Consider the following 26371-nt stretch of genomic DNA (forward strand, 5'->3'; position numbering starts at 1 on the left):
CCGAATGGTTACTCGCCCAAGATACTTACACCAGACACAAGCCGAAACGAGTTCGTTTTCAACGAAACTGTTACATTGTAAGTAATATTGGTGAATTGTATGAAGCAGACTTGGCCATATTTCCTGAAGAGTATTCCAAATACAACGACGGTGTAAAATATCTACTTGTGGTGATTGATTGTTTCAGCAAGTTTATGTTTGTGGAACCGCTAAAAAGAAAAACGACCGAGGCTGTAATTGCAGCATTCAAAAACATTTTTCGGCGTTCAGATATCAGATGTGAACGTTTACAAACGGACAAGGGTGGAGAATTCGATTCCAAGAAATTTCGAGATTTTATGAAATTGAACAACATTAAATTCAACGTAACAAATAACCCAGACACGAAGGCAAGCATAGCCGAACGATCATTGCGTACATTGAAAGGAAAAATGTATAAATATTTCACTTATGCAAACACTTTTCGATATATTGACGTTCTGAGTGACATTGTGCATTCATACAATAATGGGTATCACAGAAGCATTAAAATGGCTCCGCTTGAAGTTAACGACAAAAATATTTTACAAGTGTATAGAAATATTAGAAAATCCCAAATGGGAAATGTTAAAAAACGGGAAAGACGGTCAGCACCCAAATATAAAATCGGCGATTATGTTCGAATAACCAAAGAGAAAAACGTGTTTGGTAAAGGGTTTACGCCGAACTTCACCGAAGAGCTGTTCAAGATAAAGTCGATAGCCCTTAGAACACCGGTTGTCTACTACATCGAAGATTTGGCTGGAGAGGAAATTACCGGAACATTTTACGAAGCAGAGCTTCAAAAAGTAATTCGTAATGAGGGCGCTGCACAAGCTATCGAAAAGATTATAAAACAGCGGCGACGCGGCAAAACCGTTCAGTATTTCGTGAAATTTCGAGGGTATCCTAGTAAATTCAACTGTTGGGTCAATTCTTCAGCAATTTTGCCAATATGAGTGACTTTTACATGACACTGATGTCAAACAGCTCTATGTCTATTTATCCGGACAATAAAACTAGCTCATTTACCGTTCTTATTCCCGAAATATGAATTTGGTCGGCGATTGGGAAGTTGGACTTGCTGAAATCCAGTATCCGTACGCTTTTTTTACGGTGCAGACTGGAGAAAATAAATTTAAAATACAAACGCATACCGTCACGGAAAAATTCATCAAATCGAAAGGGAAGGAAACTCCTGAAAAAAAATGGATAACATTGCAAATCACGCCCGGCTTCTATGGTGATGTCAGAGAGATAATTCAGGCTATAAACGATGCCATTCGGAAAGAAACAAAACTTGGCGACTTTTTGCAAATTGACGATAAAACAAAGCGTGTTTCCATGAAGGGAGGATATGCGCCTAAAATAGGCGATTTGTTGATTGCCGCGTTAAAATTTCATGGTCGTTTAGCACTACAACTTGGATACCGACCCGGTGAAGAAGTTAAGATGGGACTTATGGCACCACATCCAACAAATTTGGAAAGTGGCATCCCAGCCATAATGCTCATTTATTGTGACATCATAGAGCCGCAAATAATTGGAGATTCATGGTCAAAAGTATTGAGAACTGTAAATACATCAGATGGGTCAGTGGCGCTTTTTTCAAAACCATGCAGCGTTGAATTTGCTCAACTTCAGTATATTCCGATCCAAACGAAGCAATTCCAAACAATCAGAATCGATATAAGGGACGTCGCAGGCAAACTATTGCCATTCCAGTACGGAACGTTGAGCGTTAAACTTCACTTTAAAAAGAGAAACTAAGTGTGGAAAAAATGGACCAGGATCTACTCGTTCGCTACTATATGGAGCAGGCCGGCTCTGGATTTGGAGAATTTTATTCGGGACCTATTTATCAACGAGGCTATGGTATTGGATCTTTTTTAGGTGGCTTGTTCAAAACAGTGTTACCTGTTTTGAAAAGAGGTGGAGCTGTTGTAGGCAGGGAAGTTTTAAAAAATGGTAACAACTTTCTAAACGATGTGCGGAATAACGTTAATCCAAGTACTGCACTGCATAAAAGAGTGAGAGAGACAGTTGACAACCTTAAGAGAAAGCTGATGTACGGTGATGGATTTAAAGTCGAACGCTCTACTAAAAAACGTCAGTTGGGTGTTAAACCTCGTAAAGTGAAGGTTAAAAGGAACAGAAAAGTTAAACCTAATAATAATAAAGTGAAATCGGGAAAAGTTACTAAAAGGAAAAAGAAGTCGACAAAATCAAAGATAAATACGGATATATTCAACTTTTAAAATATCATGGCTTTTATCAATCGTGCGACCGCTTTAAACGTCAAATCGGAGCTGGACATTTTCAGTAAACTTCCAATTCAAACCACCGTAGAAAGCGGTGCTCTTCATAGCTATAGACCGGTAACTTCGATTTCAAATGAGGGTCCTGTAGAATTTGTAGTTAGCGGCACCAGTAACGATGAATACTTGGATCTGGGCAGAGTTTACATTTATGTAAAGGTGAGACTAACAACTATGGTCCCGCCAGCAGTGCCAGGGCAACCAGCACCGATACCCGGTACCGTTGGTCCTGTCAACAACTGGTTGCATTCCATGTTTTCGCAAGTGGACGTATATTTGAATCAAAAATGCATTACTCCACCCAGCAATTGCTACCCGTATCGTGCTTATATTGAAAACCTTTTGAATTATAGGTAGTACACTTGTTCATTTTCGATTTTTGTAAGTTTTATAAAAAATTGTCCGTATTGCAGCTCTGAAAGTAAAAAAACACATCTTTCTTCCGGAGTGTGGGCAGACGATACTGCAAATAATATGGACATTGCAGGCAATGCTAATGTTGGTTTTACCGCTCGACGGGAACTGACTAGACATAACCAGGATGTCGAATTATATGGGCCTCTTCACTGCGATTTATTCAACGTCGACAAATATTTGATTAATGGTGTCGAAATGACGATCAAGATGAATAGAGCCAATCAGCTCTTTCACATAATGGGAACAGCCAATTCAGTGGGATTATTTGAATTAAAAGATGCAGTTTTGTTTGTACGCAAAGTAAAAATTGCACCGGGAACTCTACTTGCACACCATAAGGTTTTGAACACTGCTACCGCAAAGTACCCAATAAATCGTGTTGATATTCGTACAATGACTATACCTCAAAATACGCAGTCAAAGACGTTGGACAATATCTTCCTCGGGACGCTTCCGAAACGATGCGTTCTTGGATTCGTCAGCACCGAAGCATTTAACGGTTCCTTAACAACAAATCCATTCAACTTCACTTCCTTTAACTACATTTCAGTCGGATTCTACCTCGATTCCGTGGCTGTGCCCACAAAGCCATTTAACTGCGACTTTGCAACGAATCAATACATTCGAGCATACCACTCACTATTCGAGGGAAGTAACATTAACCACTCAGATATCGGAAACAACATAAGCCGCGTTGATTACCCGAACGGATACGCTCTACTTGCTGTCGATTTTACACCCGATTTGTGCTCGTCAGCGACTCACGTCTCATTACCGAAAACGGGTTCGTTGCGTATAGACGTTCGTTTTGCCGCCCCTCTTGCTCAATCAATTACTGCAATAGTTTTTGCTGAATTTGACGGTTTAATTGAAATTGACCAGTATAGAAACATTGTAACCGACTACAGTTGTTAAAAAATGAACACATCGGAATTGCAAAATTTTTTGGATCTCACCAACACCAACCGGAATTGCAAAACGATTGTGTGTGCAATCGATCAACTGGCGGAGATGAAAATTGATAAAAAATTCGAGTACGGTTTCGTGGTGAATTTATCTCACTCATCTGAGCCTGGCACCCACTGGACAGGACTATACATTAAAACGACAAGAGGAAAATTACATGCCAACTACTTTGATAGCTACGGTTTCCCACCAAAAAGCTATTACATACGCGACTTTGTAAAAAATAATTGCGAAAGCTTTAAATATAACGACCTTCAGGTTCAACAATTGTCGTCAAAAGTTTGTGGAATGTATGCTGCGTGTTTTATCCTTCACATGTCAAGTAAAGGAACCTTACAAACATTTGTCAAAAAATTTTCACAGAAATTACATTTAAACGATATATTTATTCAAAAGAATTACAATTACATAATGCGAAATAGCGAAGTAAGAAAATTTCTGGCATTTAAGAAACAAAATTTAGAACTTAAGAGAAAAAATTTGAAGAAAAAAATGATGAGTTTTGTTCGCACCAGATATTTTTAAGAAAAATTTTTAAGAATTTTTGTATTTGAAAAATAAAATATAAAATAAATATTGTGTGTGTGTGGTTTTATAAAAAAAAAAAAAAAATGTTTTATTTCAAATGAAGAGGGGATGTGACGAGAAAATGGTATAAAACTCTTGTTTTCTCTCTCCGTTGATTCAGTTGTGTTTAGGATTTACTCTAACAAAGACAGACCGGAATGGCTGAAAGTTTGAAAAATTTGTACCATGAGCGTGGTTTATTACGAGAGAAAAAAGTGAAAATTGGAACAGAGTTTACCGAATATCTGACAATCGGTATTGATCCTGTTTCGTTGCAACCAATGATACGAATTTGCAACGCCGATGGATCTACTACAACACATGTCTCGTTCACTGCACCTAATTTTGGTTCATTTATAATGCACCTTCGGCAAAAATTGGAAGCTGAAGACGAGTGGGTATGGGACTCCTCAGGCGACCCTGGTGTGACTGTAGAGTCGGTATCGACCGATTTTTGCTACCTGAAATCCAAATCTGGTGAAAAAGTGACTATTTCCATCGAAGCGGCCCATCAAGTTGCGTATAACAAAACTGACGAAATATACCAAAGCTCCAGAGAGTATGTTTACGACTACGTAACTTATAAACCAGCAATCAAAAAACATTTCATCAATGCATACCGGAAACATTTTGAGGAAAATTTCAAGCAAGTAAAAAATTGTGCTAAATTGTCCAAATATTTAGGACTTGAATAACTACTGTAAACAATTTCTAAGAACAAAAATGAATAAATAAAAAAAATTTGGTTCCAATAAAAAACATTTTTTAATTTCGTACGAAAAGTCTTTCACTCAGTTCGTTTTCCATTTTCGCTGATTAAATAAATTTCTTCTTGCCACTTTAAAAAATGTTTTTCGAATGTAATGAACGCCCTCATTTAAACGCACTCATTCGAGTGCACCCATTTTCGATGACATTTACGAAATGCTAATACTGTCACAGCTGTCATGGTACATTTTGAACATAACCAAACACTTACTATTCGCGCTACTGCAACCCTGAGACTTATTTCTTTCTTGAAAAAAATTCACCAGGTACCGGACTAAGCTGAGCCTATATCATTTCACTTTTTCAATCAATGATCAATATATTGCTGTATCTCGTCATATTGAAGGTGTGACGATTTCATAAAAGAGGGGGTGCACAATATTGTTCTCATTCCGTCACGGTCAATTAGTTTTTCTGTGCAAACAGAATGCATTATCAATGCGGGATATAAAAATGATAAAATTGACGAAATCATTTTCATTTTATTGACTCATATTGTGATTTGATTGAAACGTATCAATAAAAATGCGGATATACCCATTGTATTGTTGAGGTTTTCTCATAAAAAACAATCACAATAGGGAAGCGAAATACCTAGCTGATTAGGAATTGTTTCATGGTCATAAACAACAATATTTTTTGACATCTCAATAATGGGGGGGTGAAAACTTTTGAATAGAAGATAGCTTATTTATGTGTGGAATCTAGGTCATTAATTTTTTACATGGGAAAATGGACGGGAGTCAAATAAATGTTATGATTTTTTTGATGAGAAAACTTTGATTGAGATGATTCAATAAATGGCACTAACGAATCAATATGCTAGAGATCATTCAATAAAAATATTACCAATAGTGCGAAAATTTTTGCATTGACACGTGTTCCCAATATCATTTTCACCTATTCAATCACTGATCAATATTGAAATGCAGCTGCAGTATGAGAAAACGCATCATATCTCATCATATTGAAGGTGCGAGAAGTTCATAAAAGAGGGGTGCACAATATTGCACTCATTCCGTCACGGTCAAATAGTTTTTCAGTGCAAACAGAATGCTTTTATCATTGCGAGATATACAAAATGATAAAAATGATGAAATCATTTTCATTGACTCGTATTGTGATTTTGATTGAAACGTATCAATAAAAATGCGGATGTTCCCATTGTAATGTTGGTATTGTTGAGGTTTTACACAAAAACAATCACAACACATTAGGGAAGCGGAAATAACTATTTTGATTAGGGATTGTTTCAAGGTCGTAAACAACCATATTTTTGACATCTCGATAATGAGCGCGAAATCTGGTGAATAGAAGAAGGATTATTTATGCATGGACGCTAGGACATTAATTTTACACGCGTGAATGAATGGGAGTCAAAATATGTTTTTGATGAGAAAACTCTTAATGAGTTGATTATTCAATAAAACTATTATCGTAAACAATCACATTTTTTTGACACCTCAATAATGAGGTCGGTACATCAATTTTACACGCGTGAATGAATGGGAGTCAAAATATGTTTTTGATGAGAAAACTCTTAATGAGTTGATTCAATAAAACTCTTAATGAGTTGATTCAATAAAACTATTATCGTAAACAATCACATTTTTTGACACCTCAATAATGAGGTCGGTATCTGTTGAATAGAAGAAAGATTATTTATGTGTGGACGCGAGGTACTCAATAAAACTATTACCAACACGTGAACGTTTTTATTACATACACGTGCGCATTTTCTATCGTGGGAAAAAAATAGAAAAAGTGTACCAAAAAAGACGACACATCTACTCAGTTCTTGGGATAAAATGTCTATTTCTTCTCCTGTCAAAAAAAGAGGAGAAAATAGATATTTTCTTCTCCGAATTTTTATCAGACGAAACATCAAATTCAATTTTAGTCCCTGATGAAGGAAACTGTTTGTTTCCGAAAGCTCGGAATTATAAAATAAATAATATTTCACAAAAACCACGTAATCCAATTATTACAATGAATATCAACAAATAGTTATTTATGCAACTCATCATCATCTTATGCCTCTAATGCATCTGAACCTTTTCGTCACTGACATGAGAAATAGTTATTTATGTCATCGTGTGATAAATGGTTTTCAAATTGACAAAATCGACTGACTGACTGACCCAAGTTGACAAAAATAGATAATAAGTTAGAATCGCATTTTTCAGGTAAAAAGTACATCTTGAACGGAATCAGTGGACAATTTCAGTCAAGTCAAATAACAGCTATCCTTGGGGCATCTGGAGCTGGCAAAAGTACTTTACTCAATATTTTGGCCGGCTTCAAGTAAGTTTACTTCTCAATCGTGAAAACTTCTCTGCAACATTGTGTTCTTCCGGTAAAGGACAAGCACGACATCTGCTAATGTTCTTATTAATGGCAAAGCGAGATGCATAAAGACCTTTAGCAAAATGTCACGGTACATAATGCAGAAGGATTTGCATCATCATCATTTAACTGTCCACGAAGCTATGATGGTGTCTGCTGACCTAAAACTGGGAAATCATTTAACCAAATTGCAGAAGAAAGAAGTGGTGACTATATTAACATAATTGAATGTTTCTCAATTACCATTTTAATGTAAAAAAAAATCCGTAAAAAGATTGAGCAAATTTTGGATCTGCTGGGGTTGACTAACACCAGCCAAACGATGTGTGAGGTACTCTCTGGAGGAGAAATGAAAAGACTGTCTATTGCCCTAGAATTGGTTGACAATCCACCAGTCATATTCCTAGACGAACCGACGACGTAAGTACTCACTTCCGACTGATGGAGAACGGATTTTCGCTCATTGAATATTTTCAGTGGGCTGGACGATTTATCCAGTTCACAATGTATCTCACTTCTTCGTCGAATAGCACTCGGAGGACGAACAATTGTCTGCTCAATACATACTCCATCAGCAAAAATATTCGAAATGTTTGATCTCGTTTATGCAATGGCTGGTAAGTGCATTCGCTCCAATAAACAGGAATTTTACTTGTAACAACATCATGTTGCCAGGCGGACAATGCGTGTATCAAGGAAGTCCATCGCAAATAATTCCCTATTTGCAGACGACTGGTTTGACCTGCCCTGTAACATACAATCCAGCCGATTTCAGTATGAATTGAACAAAATAAATTCAAACCAAACGCAATGTATCCGAGCGGATGTTTCTCTTACATTTGTAGTTGTGGAGGTGTCTTGTGGGGATTACGGAATAGATTGCATAGATCGAATGGTTACTGCGGCGGGAAATGGTAGGTGCAACAGTTGGTCACTTCATCTAGCCAACCAAAATGTGCTGGACGAACAATTTCCGGAAGACATCGATCCGAGACAATTGAAATGTCGATCTACTAGTTGGGAGCAATTTAAAGTGTTGCACAACAGACGATGGACACAAATGTGGAGAGATTCGGTAAACTGAGCAGACATTTAACTTTTTTATGTGTTTATGTCCCACAATTCGTTCCACATCGTTTTCTATGGTGCGTCTCGGATGGAAGAAATAGCCGTTACTCTCATGTAATGAAATGCATGTGGAACGAATGAAATAGATAAAGCCCACAAAAAAGCGTTTGGCTTTTTTGAGCGTAACCTGTCGATTATTAGGGATAATCCAATGGTAGTTTTAAAGCTTTGATTCGGCCGGCATACTGCCATTTATTGCAGAAAGCCAGCAACAACAATATAATAAGATACTGTATTCGAATAAAGCGGTGAAGCTATCGTCGCCATTAAACAGTTCGTTAAATTTTTCGACCATGACTGGAAACTTGCCTTCGCGGCTTGTTCGTATCAACAAACCATTTCCGATTATTTCCAGAAACACATCAAACTCCAAATTTCCGTCACTCTTTGTGTGGCTTTGTTGGTCGGGTGTTTATTTAAGGGGTGTGGAAATGACGCCACGAAAGCAATCTTTAACATCAGATTTCATTTTACAACATTAATGTTCTGCACGTTCACCCCAATCATGCCAGTTTTGTTACGTTGTAAGTCTCCTCAGCACTGCTCCTAGCATGAACACTGAGTTGACAAGTGCCAAAGTTGGAGGCTTTAGTGATAAGAGCGAGCTTACGCTTAGAATTGTTTGTATTGTATGTATTTAGCTCATCTATCTTCACAATAGAAACGCACTGCCTCCGAATATTTTCTATATTCATGCTAGAAGCAGTGCTGTAAAGTTTAAAATTTTGAGAAAAATTTCAAAAATTCAAAAAAAAATTAATTCGAATAAAAGTTCCCGGTGAAATTGATCTTCTGAAACGTGAGCATTTTAACAGATGGTTCAAACTAGCTCCGTATTACTGGTCTTTACTGCTGGGTACAGCTCCTATACAACTTGTGTTGCCCTTGACGTATGTTGCCGTAACATATTTAATGTAAGTTAACTCCAACGGCGTTCAGTTTCAGTTACTTTCCTGGATGACCTCAAAAATATTGACATTTTCATGCAGGTCCGATCAACCGATGGAATGTATACGAATGTGCCGGTTTTTCTCAGTTACAACTATGCTTGCCTTCATATCCGAAAGTATGGGCCTACTAATAGCTAGCCGGTTCAGGCTCGTTGTCAGTTACCCCGCATGCATTTTAACCACACGTAGCACTAATTCTGCCTTAACTTACAGATTGGAATTCTTGTCGGACCGCTGGCAATAATACCGTTTATGATTTTGGCTGTAAGCGGAATAGGTTATGGAAAGGACGCCGAATTACCGCTACACTTAATGATGCTGAGAAATTTCAGCTATATTCGATTTGGTTGGGAAGGAATGTTTGAAGCACTGTATGGTTACGATCGTGCGGATAGCGTTTGTCCGAACAGCGAAATTTTTTGCTGGCTTGCCAATGCAGACAGATTAAAAAGCGTTCTTGGAATGCACGACGCCAATTATTTGGTGTCGATGGTTGTACTGTGGTCATACTATTTAGGGTTCGTGATGACGGCCTATTTTATGATCAAGATGAGATTGAAGTTTTCTGCGGCTGCGTAGAAAACTGAACGGAACGGGATTTGTCGGCTGTTCTCATGAAACATGTGAAATAGGTCCTGGTACAGTGTCATCACCTAACACAGTCACAATACCCACAAATAAAAGCAAATTGTCAATTCAACGATCAAACTCTATTCCACTATCAAAATTTTGTGATCTGACTTTTCCATCCCCCTGCAACCTTCGAATGAAGAGTTATATTTGAACGTGCTTATTCAACCAAAAACTGCTGAACTCTCCTTTGTGAATTACGTTAGATGATACCACAGCACTGCTCCTAGCATGAACACCGAATTGACAAGTGTCAAATTTTGGGGCTTTAATGATAAGAGCTACCGCTTAGAATTGTTTGTATTGTATGCTTTACCTCATACAATAGATTAAGATTAGCTCGCTTAGTATGTCTTTACTACGAAGATTGAAGCACAGGTTTTCAGTGGGTGTAATGTGTGCCAACTTGTAAAAATAAAAACCCACAGATGACTGGTGGCGACTCGCTTGACGACCGAATAATTCGAGAACATATTCCTTACTCTTTGAGATACAAAAGAATCGCAGTGCCTACTGTGATTTCATCAGCCTCCGAATATATTTTCGTTCATGCTAGGAGCAGAGCTGTGATCAAACATAACCGAGGATCCATACGAACAGTGTCTGAAAAATAGCGAGTTGTCCATGAAAGTCATATATCTTGAAATGGTACCACTACACACTGCACTCCAAAATCTCTGCATTAAACTTTTCTTTGTACTGTATACCATTAAAATTGCTAACGACAATGTTGATAGCCCCGCACGAAGTCAAATTTAATAAATGATCTCAATATAACTGTGCACAGTTATACATAGATGTCCATTAAACACACCCTACACAATACACATATCGTCCCAATTAACAGCAACTTTGTAAGTATTATTTCTACCGAGCCACATAATTTTTTGCTAAAATCCAAGATGGCAGCAGTCAGCCATTTTGTTAAGTTCCACTGCTTTACAGTCATCATAACCCTTAGAACAAAAAGAGATTCTTGAAAATCGGATATTATACACAAATCACAACACTTTGGTGGTACAATGAAATGTCGCACCTCTCAGTCTCGGTCGATTTCGCTGATCTTCGAACTTCGCAATCATTTTTTTCTTGTTGATTTGACATCTCTCAACAGGTTCTCTCTCACTGAGGCGAACTTGCCGTGTTAAAAACGCAATGATGAACATATAAGACCCAAGTACATCGTACGGGTCTAAAAATGATTGATTTGTCTCGTAATTACAGCGGCATATTTTTCATACGTATGTGTTGCATCACAACAAGTTCGTAAAATGATACCTTTTCGATAACATGTGTGTCGAAAGTAACTGCGCAACGCAATGAGTATCATTTGCAAAAATAATGTGTAGGGTACAATTTGATAGTAGTTTTGTATTACTTACAAAAACCACTTACAGTGGAAGTGTGACGCAAGTCCATTAATCCAGTTACAAAAGAACTGATATCGGTAGACGGTGGGGGTGACGCTTACAGCTTCGAGACGCAAAAAAATGCGTTCTACATGGCAGATGATGAGGGAAGTGTAAACAACTGAAAAACTAAATATTTTAAGTGGAAAAAAGGACACTTCTATTGTTTTCCGTGATCTTTTCCATTGAACTATAGAGCTTTGCAGACCAATACGATTGTTTCCATCTGCCATATTTTCCGAGTTAGAGCTCACACTTAAAAATTCTCATAGCTCGCAAATGAGAGGCATTTACGAAAAACCCTGAAACATGTGCTGATGTCGATTGGTTTCTAAAACTCTATAAATTTGACTTTTAAAGAAACTTTCTATCCAGGCCCTAAGATTGTGGAATTAATTCCTGAAATACCCAAGATTCCCGAAAATTCCAAAAATTCCAAAATTGATTCCCCAATCTTAAGGCCTGTTTATCTGCCATATTTCCTTAGTTATAGCTTCCAAAGATCAATAGCTTAAAACGCTCATAGCTCCGAAATGTTTGACTTTTATGAAAGTTCCTTCAAATCATTTTCTTAGAATTACGTCTTTGACATATCGCGATAACTCCAGCCAATAGGTTTGTTCCAGGCTTATTTGAGCGTTTCGAAAGCTCACACATAGAGCCATAACCAAAAAATTCTTTTTCACGAAGTTTTCGCAAAAGCGTTCAGGTCATGGCTCTGTGGATGCTATCGTTCGTTCTCAGCTTGTCAAAAATCGTTTTTACAGGACGATGGAGCAGACATATTCCACCGAGTAATTCAAAATAATTTCGGGTAACAGACAAAGTGACAAAGGTTAGCACTGCTACTAGCTCGAACACTCATTCTATCAACGTCAAAATAGCCTCCAAATTTCAAAGATTGCGTCTACGATTGCATGTGTGTTGGTTTTTATTCACACTAACCAGTCATGACTCCTGTCTTTACGAAAGAAATGGAACGCCTGCTGTAGCAGAGCTGTGGTAAAATTCATCAATTTCAAAACGTATGAAAATCCGTTTGTTCATAACCAAGTTATAAAATTGAATATCTCCGCCAAATCTTAACCAATTTTGACGTGTGATAGCTCGTTGAACTCTATGGACGCCCAGATTATAAATAAAATAATAGCAAAGGGAAAAAAGTCAAAAATTTCGTGTATACAAATAGTATACATAAAAAAAATAGTTGGTTAGGACCTGCGTCACGGTACGGCCAATGATAAAGCATTTCAGATTGTGCTACCTACACTAGTGTAGGAAAGTGTTTTCGAAAAATGGAAAACTTAACGTTCCAGCTCTGTTGTTCTGTTGCATTTGAAGTGTGCACAGCAGGACACTGCTTCTCTTAAACTATTCAATATTTGTTTTCGCAAATATCTTAGAATTATTTTATCATTATGCCTACGATAAATTGGAAAAAAAGTGATAAAAATACGAACTTAAAGTATATTCCACAATGGCCTCCAGTGAATATAGAATTTCAGGATCTCTCGTATTCTGTTCCACATCAAAGCGGTGAGTCGATCGTTCTATTTCAAGGCAGAGTAAAGTAAACCAGGTAGGAGCGCTTGATTTGAATAGAGACCTGAATATTCTAGTAGCCTTATTTTTTGCGAATAAAATTATTGAAATTATGCCAGTGTTCATTTGAGCTCATTTTCATACAGTGTATTAGATCCCTTATTTGACGTTTCGGAAATGAACCGCTCATGCCTGGTTTATTTTACTCTGCCTTGTATTATTTTCAACTTTCAAAATTTTATCAAGGAAATCGCCTCGATATGTAAACGGTGAAAAGTGAAAACCATAGAAGCTCCTAAAAAATACCAAACTTGTAAGAAGTCTATTGTACCAATGCACTTCAAGCGTGAATGGTAGTCTAAATAGGATGCTGAAAATTGACAGTGTGCCACACAATTGTAAAACACTGTAAAAAAACCTTTTCATATAAAAAATAGTACTCTATTTGGCAGCTGTCGACTATGACCACTTTTGCATAGATTGTACCTGTGTTTGCAACAAGTTTTTTTTTTCGACTATATCCACAAACTGATCGAATTTTTGAGATTATTTTGTATGTTAACGTCTTTGAATTATGTATGAAATGGCAAAATACACCAGTAGACCATAATAATGGTCCTGCCACAAACGAACACATCATGTTTGTAATATTTCTGAATTTTGACAGCTACCTTACACGAGTTTTGTGTGAGTTAAATTTCACTAACATCCCTTCACTTCAAGCCACCCTTCACTTCAAGCCATGTTGGATCGGCTAAACAATAGTTATTTGTGTATCTGTTTTGGACGATTGGTTTTAGGCAATTTCGCGAGTTGTACATGCGAAAACGCCTAAAACCAATCGTCCAAAACAGATAACTACACAAAAAAAAATCATCAAAATTTCGAAAGCCAGAGAAAAATCTCAAAACTCCCTCATTTTCGGCCCCGACATATGAAACATTATTGAGTCGCAGACCAATTATTTAATTATTTTTTTCAAATATTCAGTAGGTCTTAGCGAAAACGATTCCAATATTCTAGTGTTTTCATACATCTGCAACCGTTGATCGTCCGTCGCAAGTAACAATATTCGGAATATTTTATTTGTTTACACTTTCACATGTAAGACATACTTAAGATAGAGTACGAATTGTATGAAATGTTTTTTATGAAATGTTTTTATGTGCTCTAGATGTGTAGATTTTCACTCGAGGCCGCAGACTTCAAAGCTAGCTATTCTCACATCAAATAGAAAACTAAAGTTCATCAAAAAGTCATCAATGTTTTGAGAGATATAGGAGATGAAATCTATTTCAATCGAATTTTTCTTTCATTTCATTTTTAAACATGCGTCATTGTTTTGACGACGTTTTAAGTTAATTTAATTGGATTTTTTATTTAAAAAAATATTTTTACAAAGAAATTATTCTAATTAGTTTTTAGATTTATAACAAATCAAATACGTTTTAAGCGATCTTTCATACGTTTAAGTAAATTTGCGTTCACAATAACTTATGGCTTGTCAGACCATTTAACTTAACCAAAGACACAGACCACCCAGATCACCCACATTTGAGCTAAGCCGATTTATTTGGATTTTGTTAAATTTGATAGAAAACAGAATTTAAAGGTTTTCGTGAATTTGGCGAGAGAGGTACTATAAGCCAAAACAGGTCATTTTTCGTTTCACAACACAATTCGAGGTATTAGGGACCATTCACAAATTACGCACGCCATTAAGGTAGAGGGGGGGGGGGGTTTGACAAAAGCGTACGCTTCACACATTTTTGAAATTTTCTCCATACATTTTCGCGTGCAAGGGGGGAGGGGGGTCTGAAATTTCGAATTTGGTGCGTGCGTAATTTGTGAATGGCCCCTTATTTCAAAATCCATGAATTGTGTTGCGAAACGAAAAATGATCTATTCTGGTGTGACCATTAAACACCTCACTGAAAATCTCTAAAATCTTCAGTTGTACAGTACACTTGTGAAATTTTAGGATTAAAAATTCCCCAAAATAGGCACTTAGGAAAAGTTATAGGAATAGTTATACGTTATAGGAAATGGTTGTTTCAAAATTAACACGGAAATGTAATAGGTTTTTCTCTCAGACTATTACATTTTAGTTTTTAGTACGTTTTGTTGTAGTGTGAACAAACTTCACTGCTGTGACATTTCATGGGAATGAATCAATGTAAAGTTGTTACACAAAAAAATGCCCGAGCAAAAAAAAAAATCGACGAAAAAGTATATGACTATTTTCTTGTAAACTGTGAATCCAAATACCCTTTTTTCGTTTTTTTCGTATACAAAACCAGTATCATGAAACGAAGCGATAGCGGAGGTTCGTGACGCAAGTCGACTCCCTAAAAAAGAAAACAACCAACGGGAGAATAAGGAACCTATATATAGGCGAACATTTTAACTTTTCCATACTGAACCAAATCAAATAGAAATTATGTTCAAACGAAAGTGCTCTTCAATACGAGTTCAACGAGCTATAGATCATTAAAAACGGTGGTCTACATCCGGAGAAAACACCACTTGAAATGAAGCATCTTCACACATTTTCAGCACATTCTCCATATTCGAGTTAATAGAAATGTTTCATGTGATATACGTATCGAACCACTACATTTGTTTGCGAAAACTGCGCAGGCACTTTTGCTAAAACTTATATTAATTCAATCTTAAGACTTTTTCACCGGCAAATCAATAAATTTTATGTAAGTTTTTTACTTAATTTCTGTAAATTTAATTAAGCCATTATTTCATTCATATGACATAAATATGACAGCTACATTTCTATTATAATGATTGTGTAGTAGATCAGTGTTGCCGTGCTTTATATGTGCTCGAAATTATGAATTTGAAAAATTTGTTTGTTCGCAAAATTTTTGGATCATTTTGGAATTTCAGGTTTCAGGTATCAGGTTTCAATGTGGAATTTGTTTTAGTGTTAGAATGTCCAACAAAATGGTGGAAAGCAGCCATCTTGGAAATTCTTTGAATTTTTTATATTTATTGTATTTAGGCCTATATGGCACATACATAGTTGCAGTAAATTGATAATCCTAGAGTTTGGTTGACGGATAACTTTTTCCGGAATTTCAAGAAAATAGCGGCCATCTTGAAATTTCGTATTTTTTAGATATTTTCGGCTATAGAGTGTTGGGAAAAGTATCGCTTGTACAGTTTCGTTGACGGAAGACTTTTTTTTTCGATATTTCAAGATCATGGCGGCCATCTTGAAATTTCGTATTTTTGAGATATTTTCGGCTATAGAGTGTTGGGAAAAGTATCGCTTGTACAGTTTCGTTGACGGAAGACTTTTTTCGATATTTCAAGATCATGGCGGTCATCTTGAAATTTCGTATTTTTGAGATATTTTCGGCTATAGAGTGTTGGGAAAAGTATCGCTTGTACAGTTTCGTTGACGGAAGACTTTTTTCGATATTTCAAGATCATGGCGGCCATCTTGAAATTTCGTATTTTTGAGATATTTTCGGCTATAGAGTGTTGGGAAAAGTATCGCTTGTACAGTTTCGTTGACGGAAGACTTTTTTTTCGATATTTCAAGATCATGGCGGCCATCTTGAAATTTCGTATTTTTGAGATATTTTCGGCTATAGAGTGTTGGGAAAAGTATCGCTTGTACAGTTTCGTTGACGGAAGACTTTTTTTTCGATATTTCAAGAAAATGGCGGCCATTTTGAAATTTCGGATTTTAGAGATATTTTCGGCTATATGGCATGTAGAGAGTTGGGATAAAGTATCGTTTGTACAGTTTCGTTGGTGGAAAACTTTTATCGATATTTCCAGAAAATGGCGGCCATCTTGAAATTTCGTATTTTTGAGATATTTCCGGCTATACGGCATGTAGAGAGTTGGGATAAAGTGTCACTTGTACAGTTTCGTTGACGGTAAACTTTTATAGACATTTCAAGAATACGGCGGTTATCTTGAAATTTCATATTTTTGAAATATTTTCGGCGATACTGCATGTTTAACTTAAGAAAACACAATTTTAGATCATTTATCAGAGTTTTAATGTCCATCGACGCATCCAGTACATTAAGTGATTTCCAGTGTTTGATAACTTGGCGCAAAATATCATAAGTGGAAACAACTTAATTGACTGGGAACATCGATGACTGTTAAAATTCGAAAATGTCTCAAAATGTTCCGAACCAAAAAAAGCCCACTGTAATTGTACGGTATGTAGACTTGGGATAAATTGTCACTTGTAGAGCTTGCTTAACTCTAAGTATTACCCAAAACTTCCAAAACAACTGATATCCCACAAAAACCTCAAAGAGGAAAAGGTGACGCTAGTGTAGTAAAAATTAAACTTCCAAAACATTTGATATCGGTTTTGGTGACGCATTCTGCGCCTCAACGTAATCAATTTTTACCAAGAAAATTTTAACAAGAAAATATGTCAACGAGAAGTTTTACAACGAAAGCTTTACAAAAAAAATGCGTCACAAAGTGGCAGAAGATTATTGTCATATGATGGGTTTCCTCAGCATCTGCCACTTGTGACACATTTTTTTTTGTAAAGCTGTCGTTGTAAAATCTCATCGGTAAACTTCTCGTTGACATATTTTCTTAATTTTTACTACACTAGCGTCACCTTTTCCTCTTTGAGGTTTTTGTGGGATATGGAAGTATATGAATATTCAGTATACCGTCACACACTTTCATATACCTATTTATCATATCACCGTATTTTTTTGTACTCATGACGCTATGGTGACATTTGTGAGAAAGTTGAAATTGTTCGCAACAATGAAATATGACATTTTCGGTTTTGATTATCCATCTTCGGCTAGTCACAATCTTTATTGACTTTAAAGAATGAGAAAATTAATTGAACAAAGTTTTTCTTATCAGTTGCACATTTTTCTGTTAAAATCCGTTGTCGTCAGAGAATCCCTAATACCTAACGAGACAAAGCCCTATACATATTCCTAACAAGAGACCCTACAGATACGCCTAACAAGAGAAACGACAATGGAATTTTACAGCAAATTAATTATCGGGAAAATACAATTATTTTTATTGAAAATTATAAATAAAAAATCTCCTCCATTTTGACGTCGTCTAGAATACTTCCCATGATGCAAACTGCATTATTCTTTTGAATGGCCAGCGACAATCTTTGAAATAGAAATTGAACGCTACGAGGGTCACCGCTGATCTTTTCCAATTTTTTTCCGAGTGACGAAAAGAATTGCTTTGCTTCGGTTGACCACGAGCAAAGGCTCTATACCAGGAAAAAGTTGACCGATTTTTAAACGTTGGATTTGTTCCTTACATCCGCCGTTTATACAATGACAACAAATGAATGAGGGTGATATGGATTTTTATTGTGCGCGAAATTTTTGAAAACGCAAATGATTTTTTTTGAATTTTTTTTTTTTTTTTTAAGGTATTTCAGGTTTTAGGTATTTAGGGTGATCAAATATATATCACTCTAAATACCTAAAACCTGAAATACCTTAAAAAAATAAAAATAAAAAAATTTCCACAAAAATCATTTGCGTTTTCAAAAATTTCGCGCACAATAAAAATCCATATCACCCTCATTCATTTGTTGTCATTGTATAAACGGCGGATGTAAGGAACGAATCCGACGTTTAAAAATCGGTCAACTTTTGCCTGGTATAGAGCCTTTGCCACGAGCCCATTGTTTCCACGGCCAATGCAACGAAATGATAATTTTGACTCTTTATATTTTTGTTAAGATTATGTTTTCGTCTAACTGCTTGATCGGCAGCTGAACCAGCTCTTTTTGATGTCTGATTGAGGTACGAATTTGCGAAGGTGTCCACGCATGTTGCGTCCCAAACGAGCGCTTGTCCTTTAGCCCAAGGGATAAGTGTCATTCCGTCTGGTCGTTTGCCGTCATCACGATATAAGCCTGTTGGTTCAAGTTTCGCTGGGATATTTGTTGATCGAAGGGCCCTCGCTGTGATATCGTTGAATTCGCTGTGACGTGAAAATCTTCCTTGACTCTTTATGCAGCTTAAATTATGAATTAAACAATGGAATTAACAGTATAATGTGAACTGATAAGAAAATGTTTCATGAATTTTCTTATTTTTGAACATTGGTTTCACATGTCACCTCACAAGGATGTTGCCCCGACGAGAATTCATGACAGACTGACTTTAAGTATGCAAGAGTATAAAGGTACGAGTAAATACTGTTCACAGTATATGAACATTTACTTTTATGTACTTGGAAGGAACTAGGATATAGAAGTAACTGTTCATATACTGTAAGCAGTATTTAATTATACCCTTATATGTATACCTGGACCGGAGAACATAAAAGTTTACTAGACTAATCCCGTGGCGCTAGCGCCAACACAAATAAACAACGATCGGGGTCTTCGACCCCTCTGCATTCGAATGATTCGATCGGAACATTCTTATGAAAAGTTAGCCCGAAACAACACCTTCTTCTTCTGTAACGCCTAATATCGTCTTTTCATAATTTATTTTTCATGCCAGGGGGCTGCCGCAAGGCACAATGTAATGTAATGTAATCACTGAGTGATTTTAGGCCTCCAAACGTTGTAAACAATCGGTGTGGTATTGCTAAAGAGCTTTCTGCATACCAACTTCATACCAATCAGGGGCGCAGATTGCAAGAACCGAATTCCTTCCGACTTTCAAAGAAAGACTTTTTGGAACGACAAAAAGAGCTCTTCCATTTGAGTATTTCGTCTTTTACTTGCTACTCGTGTTATGGTCTAAGAATATATTTTTCTTTTGCCATAAACACAAAAAGTGACTCAGCAAAAAGTGACGCGAAAATCCAAAGGCAATTCCGGTCGTAATCAATTCGTCTCTGGAAAAGGTGCCCGTGAAGCTTGTTACATCTTTGAAAACGTTCTTCGCGCCTCGTGATTTCGATTCCTTACACATCCGCATTGTCACCTTGCAAAGTTCCTATGTGTTGGTCCCTCTTCACCTCAGAAATTGATACAGCTACATCTTCTCAGTTCTTGAATCTAGAGATTCAATGAATTTTTCTCCGACTTTTGGCTGTATTTCATGAAAAATCGTCATAATTTAGAATATTGAAAAAGATGCATTCCTTCGGGAGATGTAAGACTTCAAATTTTTGTTCATATAAATGGCTTTTCACGCTGGAAAATCGATTTTCCATTTTCCTGAAGAAAAAAATCAGTTCCTTTATCACCACAAACATGCGATATCAAAAGGATTCAAAAGTGGCAGTGGAATGACACATGCAACCGTACTATTGTGCAGACATGAGAAATGTCTCAAAATACAGAAAAATTTTAACCAAATTTGAACAATCGGTAAAAATTCAACTGATCATAAAATTCGAAGTAATAAGACCGAAAATGTGTTATTGAGCTATTTATTTCGGAGTTCAAGTGCTGAACAAATATGGAAATGTTGACTCGTAGTAAGATAAATGAAATGCTATTACAGCTGTTCATTGAACAAATATTAATTCGCCGTAATAATAAAATTTTGTTAATTCCATCGAAATTTGCGATATTGTTTCTTTCTTACATTTCTTTGGAATAATTTCCTGACTATATTTATGATGGACAAGAACTTCACACACAGGAAAAAATTAGCCCGAACCCCTGAGCCGTTTCTGAGAACCAGTGGATGCGAGCAGTCAGGTGCAGCCTGAGTACATATTAGAGGGATCAATTCTAAGATCTACTGTGTTCTCTATAGCAGTGCTATGACGGTTTAAAAAATATTGCTGAATTTTCTCAATTTTTTCTTTGTTTATTTGACGGTTGACTCTCTAACGGCTCTCTCACGGAGTACTTTTTGTTGAGTGGAATGGACACTTAATAATTTCATTTTCGAGGACTCCAGAGTAGAATGACTTCGATTGAAAAACTGAATCAGCAACAGTACCTGGTGTGGATCAAGTATAGCGTGTTTGGTATAGTTGAAAAGCTTATTTTTCAGGCTACACCATTAGCGACAAACTAGTTTGCAATATATATAGTTACCAGAAAGGTACAAAAGTAGTCAAATTTCACGGAGGGTAGCGGAAAAAGTAACTTCTCGGAAAATGTAACATGAAAGACCAATTTCTACACATTTTTGTCGCCATTTTGTCGCGACTAGAATTAATCTTAACAAGCTGGCTCGGGTGGCTCGGTCACTTTGTCAAAAATGTATCCACTCTTCAAAAATGGTGAAATTTTGACTTTCAACTGTTATTGCTCCGAAAGCAATATTTTTTACACCGTAGTCCTTACAACCCAAGTAGCATTCAACTGTTCAAATTCGGTTGTACAACCGTTATGTAACCGCGGTTATAAATGATTTGGAGATAACCCAAAATAACTAATTAGTTGTCGCAACGTTACTACAACGTTGTAGCAACGGTTGCACAACGGTTTTTGTCCAGTTGTGAAATTCTATTAACGAATTGGTTGTGTGACGGTTATACAACGAATTGGTTAAAGTTGTGAAAGGGTTGCAAAACCGTCGTAGGACTTATAAGTCACATTTGAAATTTCAATATTGTCTCACTTTTAAGTTGTAGCACGGTTGTTCTACCGTTTGACAACTTTTTCGTTTATCATTATTTTCAGCTTCTAACTACATTTTCAAGAACACGTTTCTATCTGCGATAGGATATTCGTAGATCAATTATTTATATGCACAGAAAAGACGTTTGTATGCACTGCAATCGATTTTTTTAAATTAATTATTCCTTATTTGGTGTGTAAATAAAGTAAGACCTATTTTCTTCACAGTTTGATTTTGGTCAACAATTAGTCAGTCAGACGTTTTTCCAATTTTCCGGACATTGATAATGAAAGATTTCACTGCTATGCCAGTTAAACAAAATTTTATCGATCTATTTCACTTTTATTGTAAGAAACTGTTGTCGATCCTAAATCCTAGCGGGATATTCCTAAAGAGACCTAACAAGACATAAGAATCCTAACTTCGACGACAGCGGCAGACAAAAGTTGTGAAATTGATCAATAAAATGCTGATTTACAAATTGGCATAAAGATACAAAATGACTATTCACAAAATACGATCAATTTTCATCACAATTTTCAAACTTCACATTAATTCATTGTTTCACATTATGGCATCGTATTAAAATTGCATCACTAAAGCATTACTAAAGCACAACAAGTTTCTCACAGATTACATCTCCGACCGATCTTTTTTGCATGCCATCTTGATTCCAACTGACGCGTCAGTTAGAATCAAGATGTCATAAATCAACAACTGAAAATGTATTGGTTCCATAACCGTTTTAAGACGAATTAGTTAAGTAGATTACTCCAACTTATTGGTTGCATAAAAGTTAATTGACGAATAAGTTTTTGGCAAAAATTGTCGATTCACTTATTCGTTTTATAACGGTAGTCAACTAATTCGTTAAAAATTGAATGATAACGAATTAGTTGTTAAACGGTTATATAACGAATAAGTTATTGTGAACATAACGTATTCGTTACATAACCGTTGGACAACGAAAAAGTTTGCAACGAATTAGTCAATTTTCCAACCGCGGTTATGAAATGCTACTTGGGAATTGATCCCTCTAATATGTACTCAGGCTGTACCTGACTGCTTTTGGTACCAACCGGTGCCGGTAGCAAAGATTTTAGCTTATCAACGGCAATCTTACAATTGTATTTTTCAGGTAAAAATGTCATCTTGAACGGAATCAGCGGACAATTTCAATCAAGTCAAATATCAGCTATCCTTGGTGCATCCGGAGCTGGCAAAAGCACTTTACTAAATATTTTGGCCGGCTTCAAGTAAGTTTTGACCTCTACAACATTGTCTTATTTCGGTAAGGACAAGCAAGACATCTGTCAACGTTCTTATTAACGGCAAACCGAGATGCATAAGAACATTTCGCAAAATGTCACGGTACATAATGCAGAAGGATTTGCATCATCATCATTTAACTGTCCACGAAGCTATGATGGTGTCTGCTGACCTAAAACTGGGAAATCATTTAACCAAATTGCAGAAGAACGAAGTGGTGACTATGTTAACATAATTGAGTGTTTCCACAGCACTGCTACTAGCATGAACACTGAATTGACAAGTGTCAAATCTGAAGGCTTTAGTGATACGAGCTACCGCTTAGGATTGTTTGTATTGTATGTTTTAACTGAAACCAAATAATCTATCTGCACAACAGAAACAGAAACGCAGTGCCCACTGTTATGTCATCAGCCTCCGAATATTTTCTATGTTGATGCTAGAAGCAGGGCTGTGGTGTGTCTCATTTGCCATTTTAATGTAAAAAAAATCCGTAAAAAGATTCAGCAGATTTTGGATCTGCTGGGGTTGACTAACACCAGCCAAACGATGTGTGAGGTACTCTCTGGAGGAGAAATGAAAAGACTGTCTATTGCCCTAGAATTGGTTGACAATCCACCAGTCATATTCCTAGACGAACCGACGACGTAAGTCTTCACTTCCGAATGATGGAAAACGGATTTTCGCTCATTGAATACTTTCAGTGGACTAGACGATTTATCCAGTTCCCAGTGTATCTCACTTCTTCGTCGAATAGCACTCGGAGGACGAACAATTGTATGCTCAATACATATTCCATCAGCAAAAATATTGGAAATGTTTGATCTCGTTTATGCAATGGCTGGTAAGTGCATTCGCTCCAACAAACAGGAATTTTACTTGTAACAACATCATGTCGCCAGGCGGACAATGCGTGTATCAAGGAAGTCCATCGCAAATAATTCCTTATTTGCAAACAACTGGTTTGACCTGCCCTATTACATACAATCCAGCCGATTTCAGTATGAATTGAACAAAATAAATTCAAACCAAACGCAAAGTATCCGAGCGGATATTTCTCTACATTTGTAGTTGTGGAGGTGTCTTGTGGCGATTGCGGAATAGAGTACATAGATCGAATGGTTAGTGCGGCGGAAAATGGTAAGTGCAACAGTTGGTCACTTCATCTAGCCAATCAAAATGTGCTGCGTAAAAAAGGAAGAGATAAACCTCCAGTAAAAATTCCGGAAGACATCGACCCAAAACAACTGAAATGTCGATCCTCAAGCTGGGATCAATTTAAAGTGTTGCACAACCGACGATGGAAACAAATGAGTAGAGAATCGGTAGCAGAATGGTTATTTGTTTACCAAGTGGAGAAAATACGTAATTTCAACAAGAGCGAAGCGAATGCCGCATTTCGCTCGAGTAGGCATTTCCTATTTTCTCCTTCGTGCGTGGCGTGAATAACCGTTTTTTTCCACGAAACAGGCAAATCAGTTTGTTTCACCATTTGGAAAACCAGAACAAAGTTGCAAAAAAAATCTTGTTCATTCAATGAAGAAAACAAGAGTTGAAAAAATGGATATTTTCTCACCTGAACTGTCATCAGAGAGATCAACAACAAAACGCCATCTTCTCACCGCATTTGAGTGGAGGAAATAAGGTTATTCACGGCATGCACGGATGAAAAATTTACATTACACGCTAGTTGTGAAATTTTTATTTTGACGAGTGGGAGTATTGTAACCCGAGCCGAAGGCAAGGGCTATAATTCCACAAGTCTGCAAAAGAATTATTTTCGAAAAAATAATCGATAAAATTTCCAGCTTAGCTTACCATTTAAGTTTTGCGTGTCGCTATGCACGGCTGTGTTGGTTGGATGCTTATTTCAGGGCTGTGGAAATGACGCCTCAAAAGCGATGTTTAATGTTCAATATTCTTTTACCGTTACCATACTGTTCATATATGCCCCTCTTATGATGGTTTTGGTGTATTGTAAGTTTGTCGATTTAAATGGAAGATTCAAACATTTTTTAAATTCTAATCCGATTGAAAGTTCCCGGTGAAATTGCTCTTCTGAAACGTGAACATTTCAACAGATGGTTCAAATTAGCACCGTATTACTGGGCCTTTCTTTTGGCAACAGCTCCTGTACATATTGTGATATGCTTGACATTTCTGACCGTAACATACCCAATGTGAGTCAATCCGCGAATTAGCACCTGAGTTCCCCAAGCAATATTGGCGATTTTCGCGATCACCAGATGACACTGCTTTGTATAACTTCTTGTACTTCTTAGTAAGGCGATATATTCCGCTACGTGTGGCAAGGTTCTGAAAGAACCTTGACGTGTGGAACCCTTTGTTACAATATCGTTACCTAAGAAGTACAAATCATACAAATAGAAAGCAATGATGGTGAAACCGCTTGTTCACTAAAATGTCTCCTGATTTGACGTTTGTCAAACCAATTGAAAAGCTTGGAGCACTTAAGTTCTGCAGATTTCGTCATGCGATGTGAACAGTGAACAGCCGTAAAAATACTTTTTTTTAGGACCGATCAACCGCTCGAATGGACTCGAATATGTATGTTTTTCTCTATTACAATAATGATCGCGTTGGTATCTGAGAGAATGGGTCTACTAATAGCTAGCAGATTTAATCTCGTTGTAAGTCACACTAAAACATGCGTTTTAACGCGACCAAATCCAAGGCTGTATACTTTGGGGAGGTCACGCAGATGCAGATACGCGGGTTACACACCACGTTTCATACAAAAAATTCACCACGCCATACAAATTCAATTTTGGTTAGTTTAATTGTATGGAAAAGGTGTGTTCCCGCGTATCTCATAAAATGGCGATCTGCGTGACCTCCCCAAAGTATACAGCCTTGACCAAATCGCGCTAATCTTCATGTCTTCACTTATAGAATGGACTGTTCATTGGACCAGCGGTCATGTTTCCGATAGTACTATTATCCGTATGCGGAATGGGTGATGGATATAAATTCGAAATATCGCCATTTTTAAAGTTTCTAAGGAACTTCAGCTATCTTCGGTTTGCTTTGGAGGGGCTGTTTGACGCAACATATGGTCATAATCGAGCGGATACCGTTTGTCCAGATATCGAAATGTTTTGCTTGTTTGCCAAGGCAGACTATTTGAAAAGTCTGCTCGGATTTCATGAGTCCAGCTATTTGGTATCGATCGTTGCACTGTGGTCATACTATTTATTGTTCGCGACAATGGCCTATTTTATGATAAAAATGAGATTGTCGCTATTTACTCCTACATAACCGTAGTTAATACAATTTTACATTTGCTTGCTAAAAAGGTTATTATTTTGGTTGTCTGGGAAGAATAGATATTTTGGGCGTCATATAGCTTATGTCTTTATCTATCGCTGGTATGTCACCATTTAACCCATTACGTCCCATATATAATAGATTGAGATAGCCATATTAAAGAAGTATTACCACGGTGGTAATACTTCTTTTGTTAGTTTACCAGGATCTTATGTGGAAACAAA

General features: G+C 36.8%; 1 protein-coding gene across 5 annotated transcripts in view; it reads left to right on the forward strand.

The window, feature by feature from the left end:
• Positions 1–26175, forward strand: part of LOC119082089 (ATP-binding cassette sub-family G member 1-like) — a 49486-nt gene extending 23311 nt beyond the window's left edge. Inside the window, exons 1-11 of one of the 5 annotated variants that reach the window (XM_037191452.1) lie at positions 12797–13053; positions 22729–22846; positions 22887–23076; positions 23361–23506; positions 23564–23703; positions 23762–23860; positions 23931–24184; positions 24668–24836; positions 24898–25039; positions 25396–25510; positions 25773–26175. In XM_037191452.1, the coding sequence (XP_037047347.1) occupies positions 12936–13053; positions 22729–22846; positions 22887–23076; positions 23361–23506; positions 23564–23703; positions 23762–23860; positions 23931–24184; positions 24668–24836; positions 24898–25039; positions 25396–25510; positions 25773–26138 (1857 nt within the window). In that variant the 5' untranslated portion in view covers positions 12797–12935 and the 3' untranslated portion in view covers positions 26139–26175. Of the gene's footprint in view, positions 1–7240; positions 7359–7416; positions 7607–7674; positions 7821–7877; positions 8018–8075; positions 8175–8245; positions 8476–8883; positions 9053–9300; positions 9443–9517; positions 9633–9691; positions 10144–12796; positions 13054–22728; positions 22847–22886; positions 23077–23360; positions 23507–23563; positions 23704–23761; positions 23861–23930; positions 24185–24667; positions 24837–24897; positions 25040–25395; positions 25511–25772 lie in introns of those variants that run through there. The other 4 variants (XM_037191454.1, XM_037191453.1, XM_037191455.1 and 1 more) reach the window with 4 other exon arrangements.
• The last annotated feature ends 196 nt before the right edge of the window (positions 26176–26371 follow it).

This window comes from Bradysia coprophila, unplaced genomic scaffold (genome assembly GCF_014529535.1).
Source record: "Bradysia coprophila strain Holo2 unplaced genomic scaffold, BU_Bcop_v1 contig_373, whole genome shotgun sequence".
Taxonomy (NCBI): Eukaryota; Metazoa; Arthropoda; class Insecta; order Diptera; family Sciaridae; genus Bradysia; species Bradysia coprophila.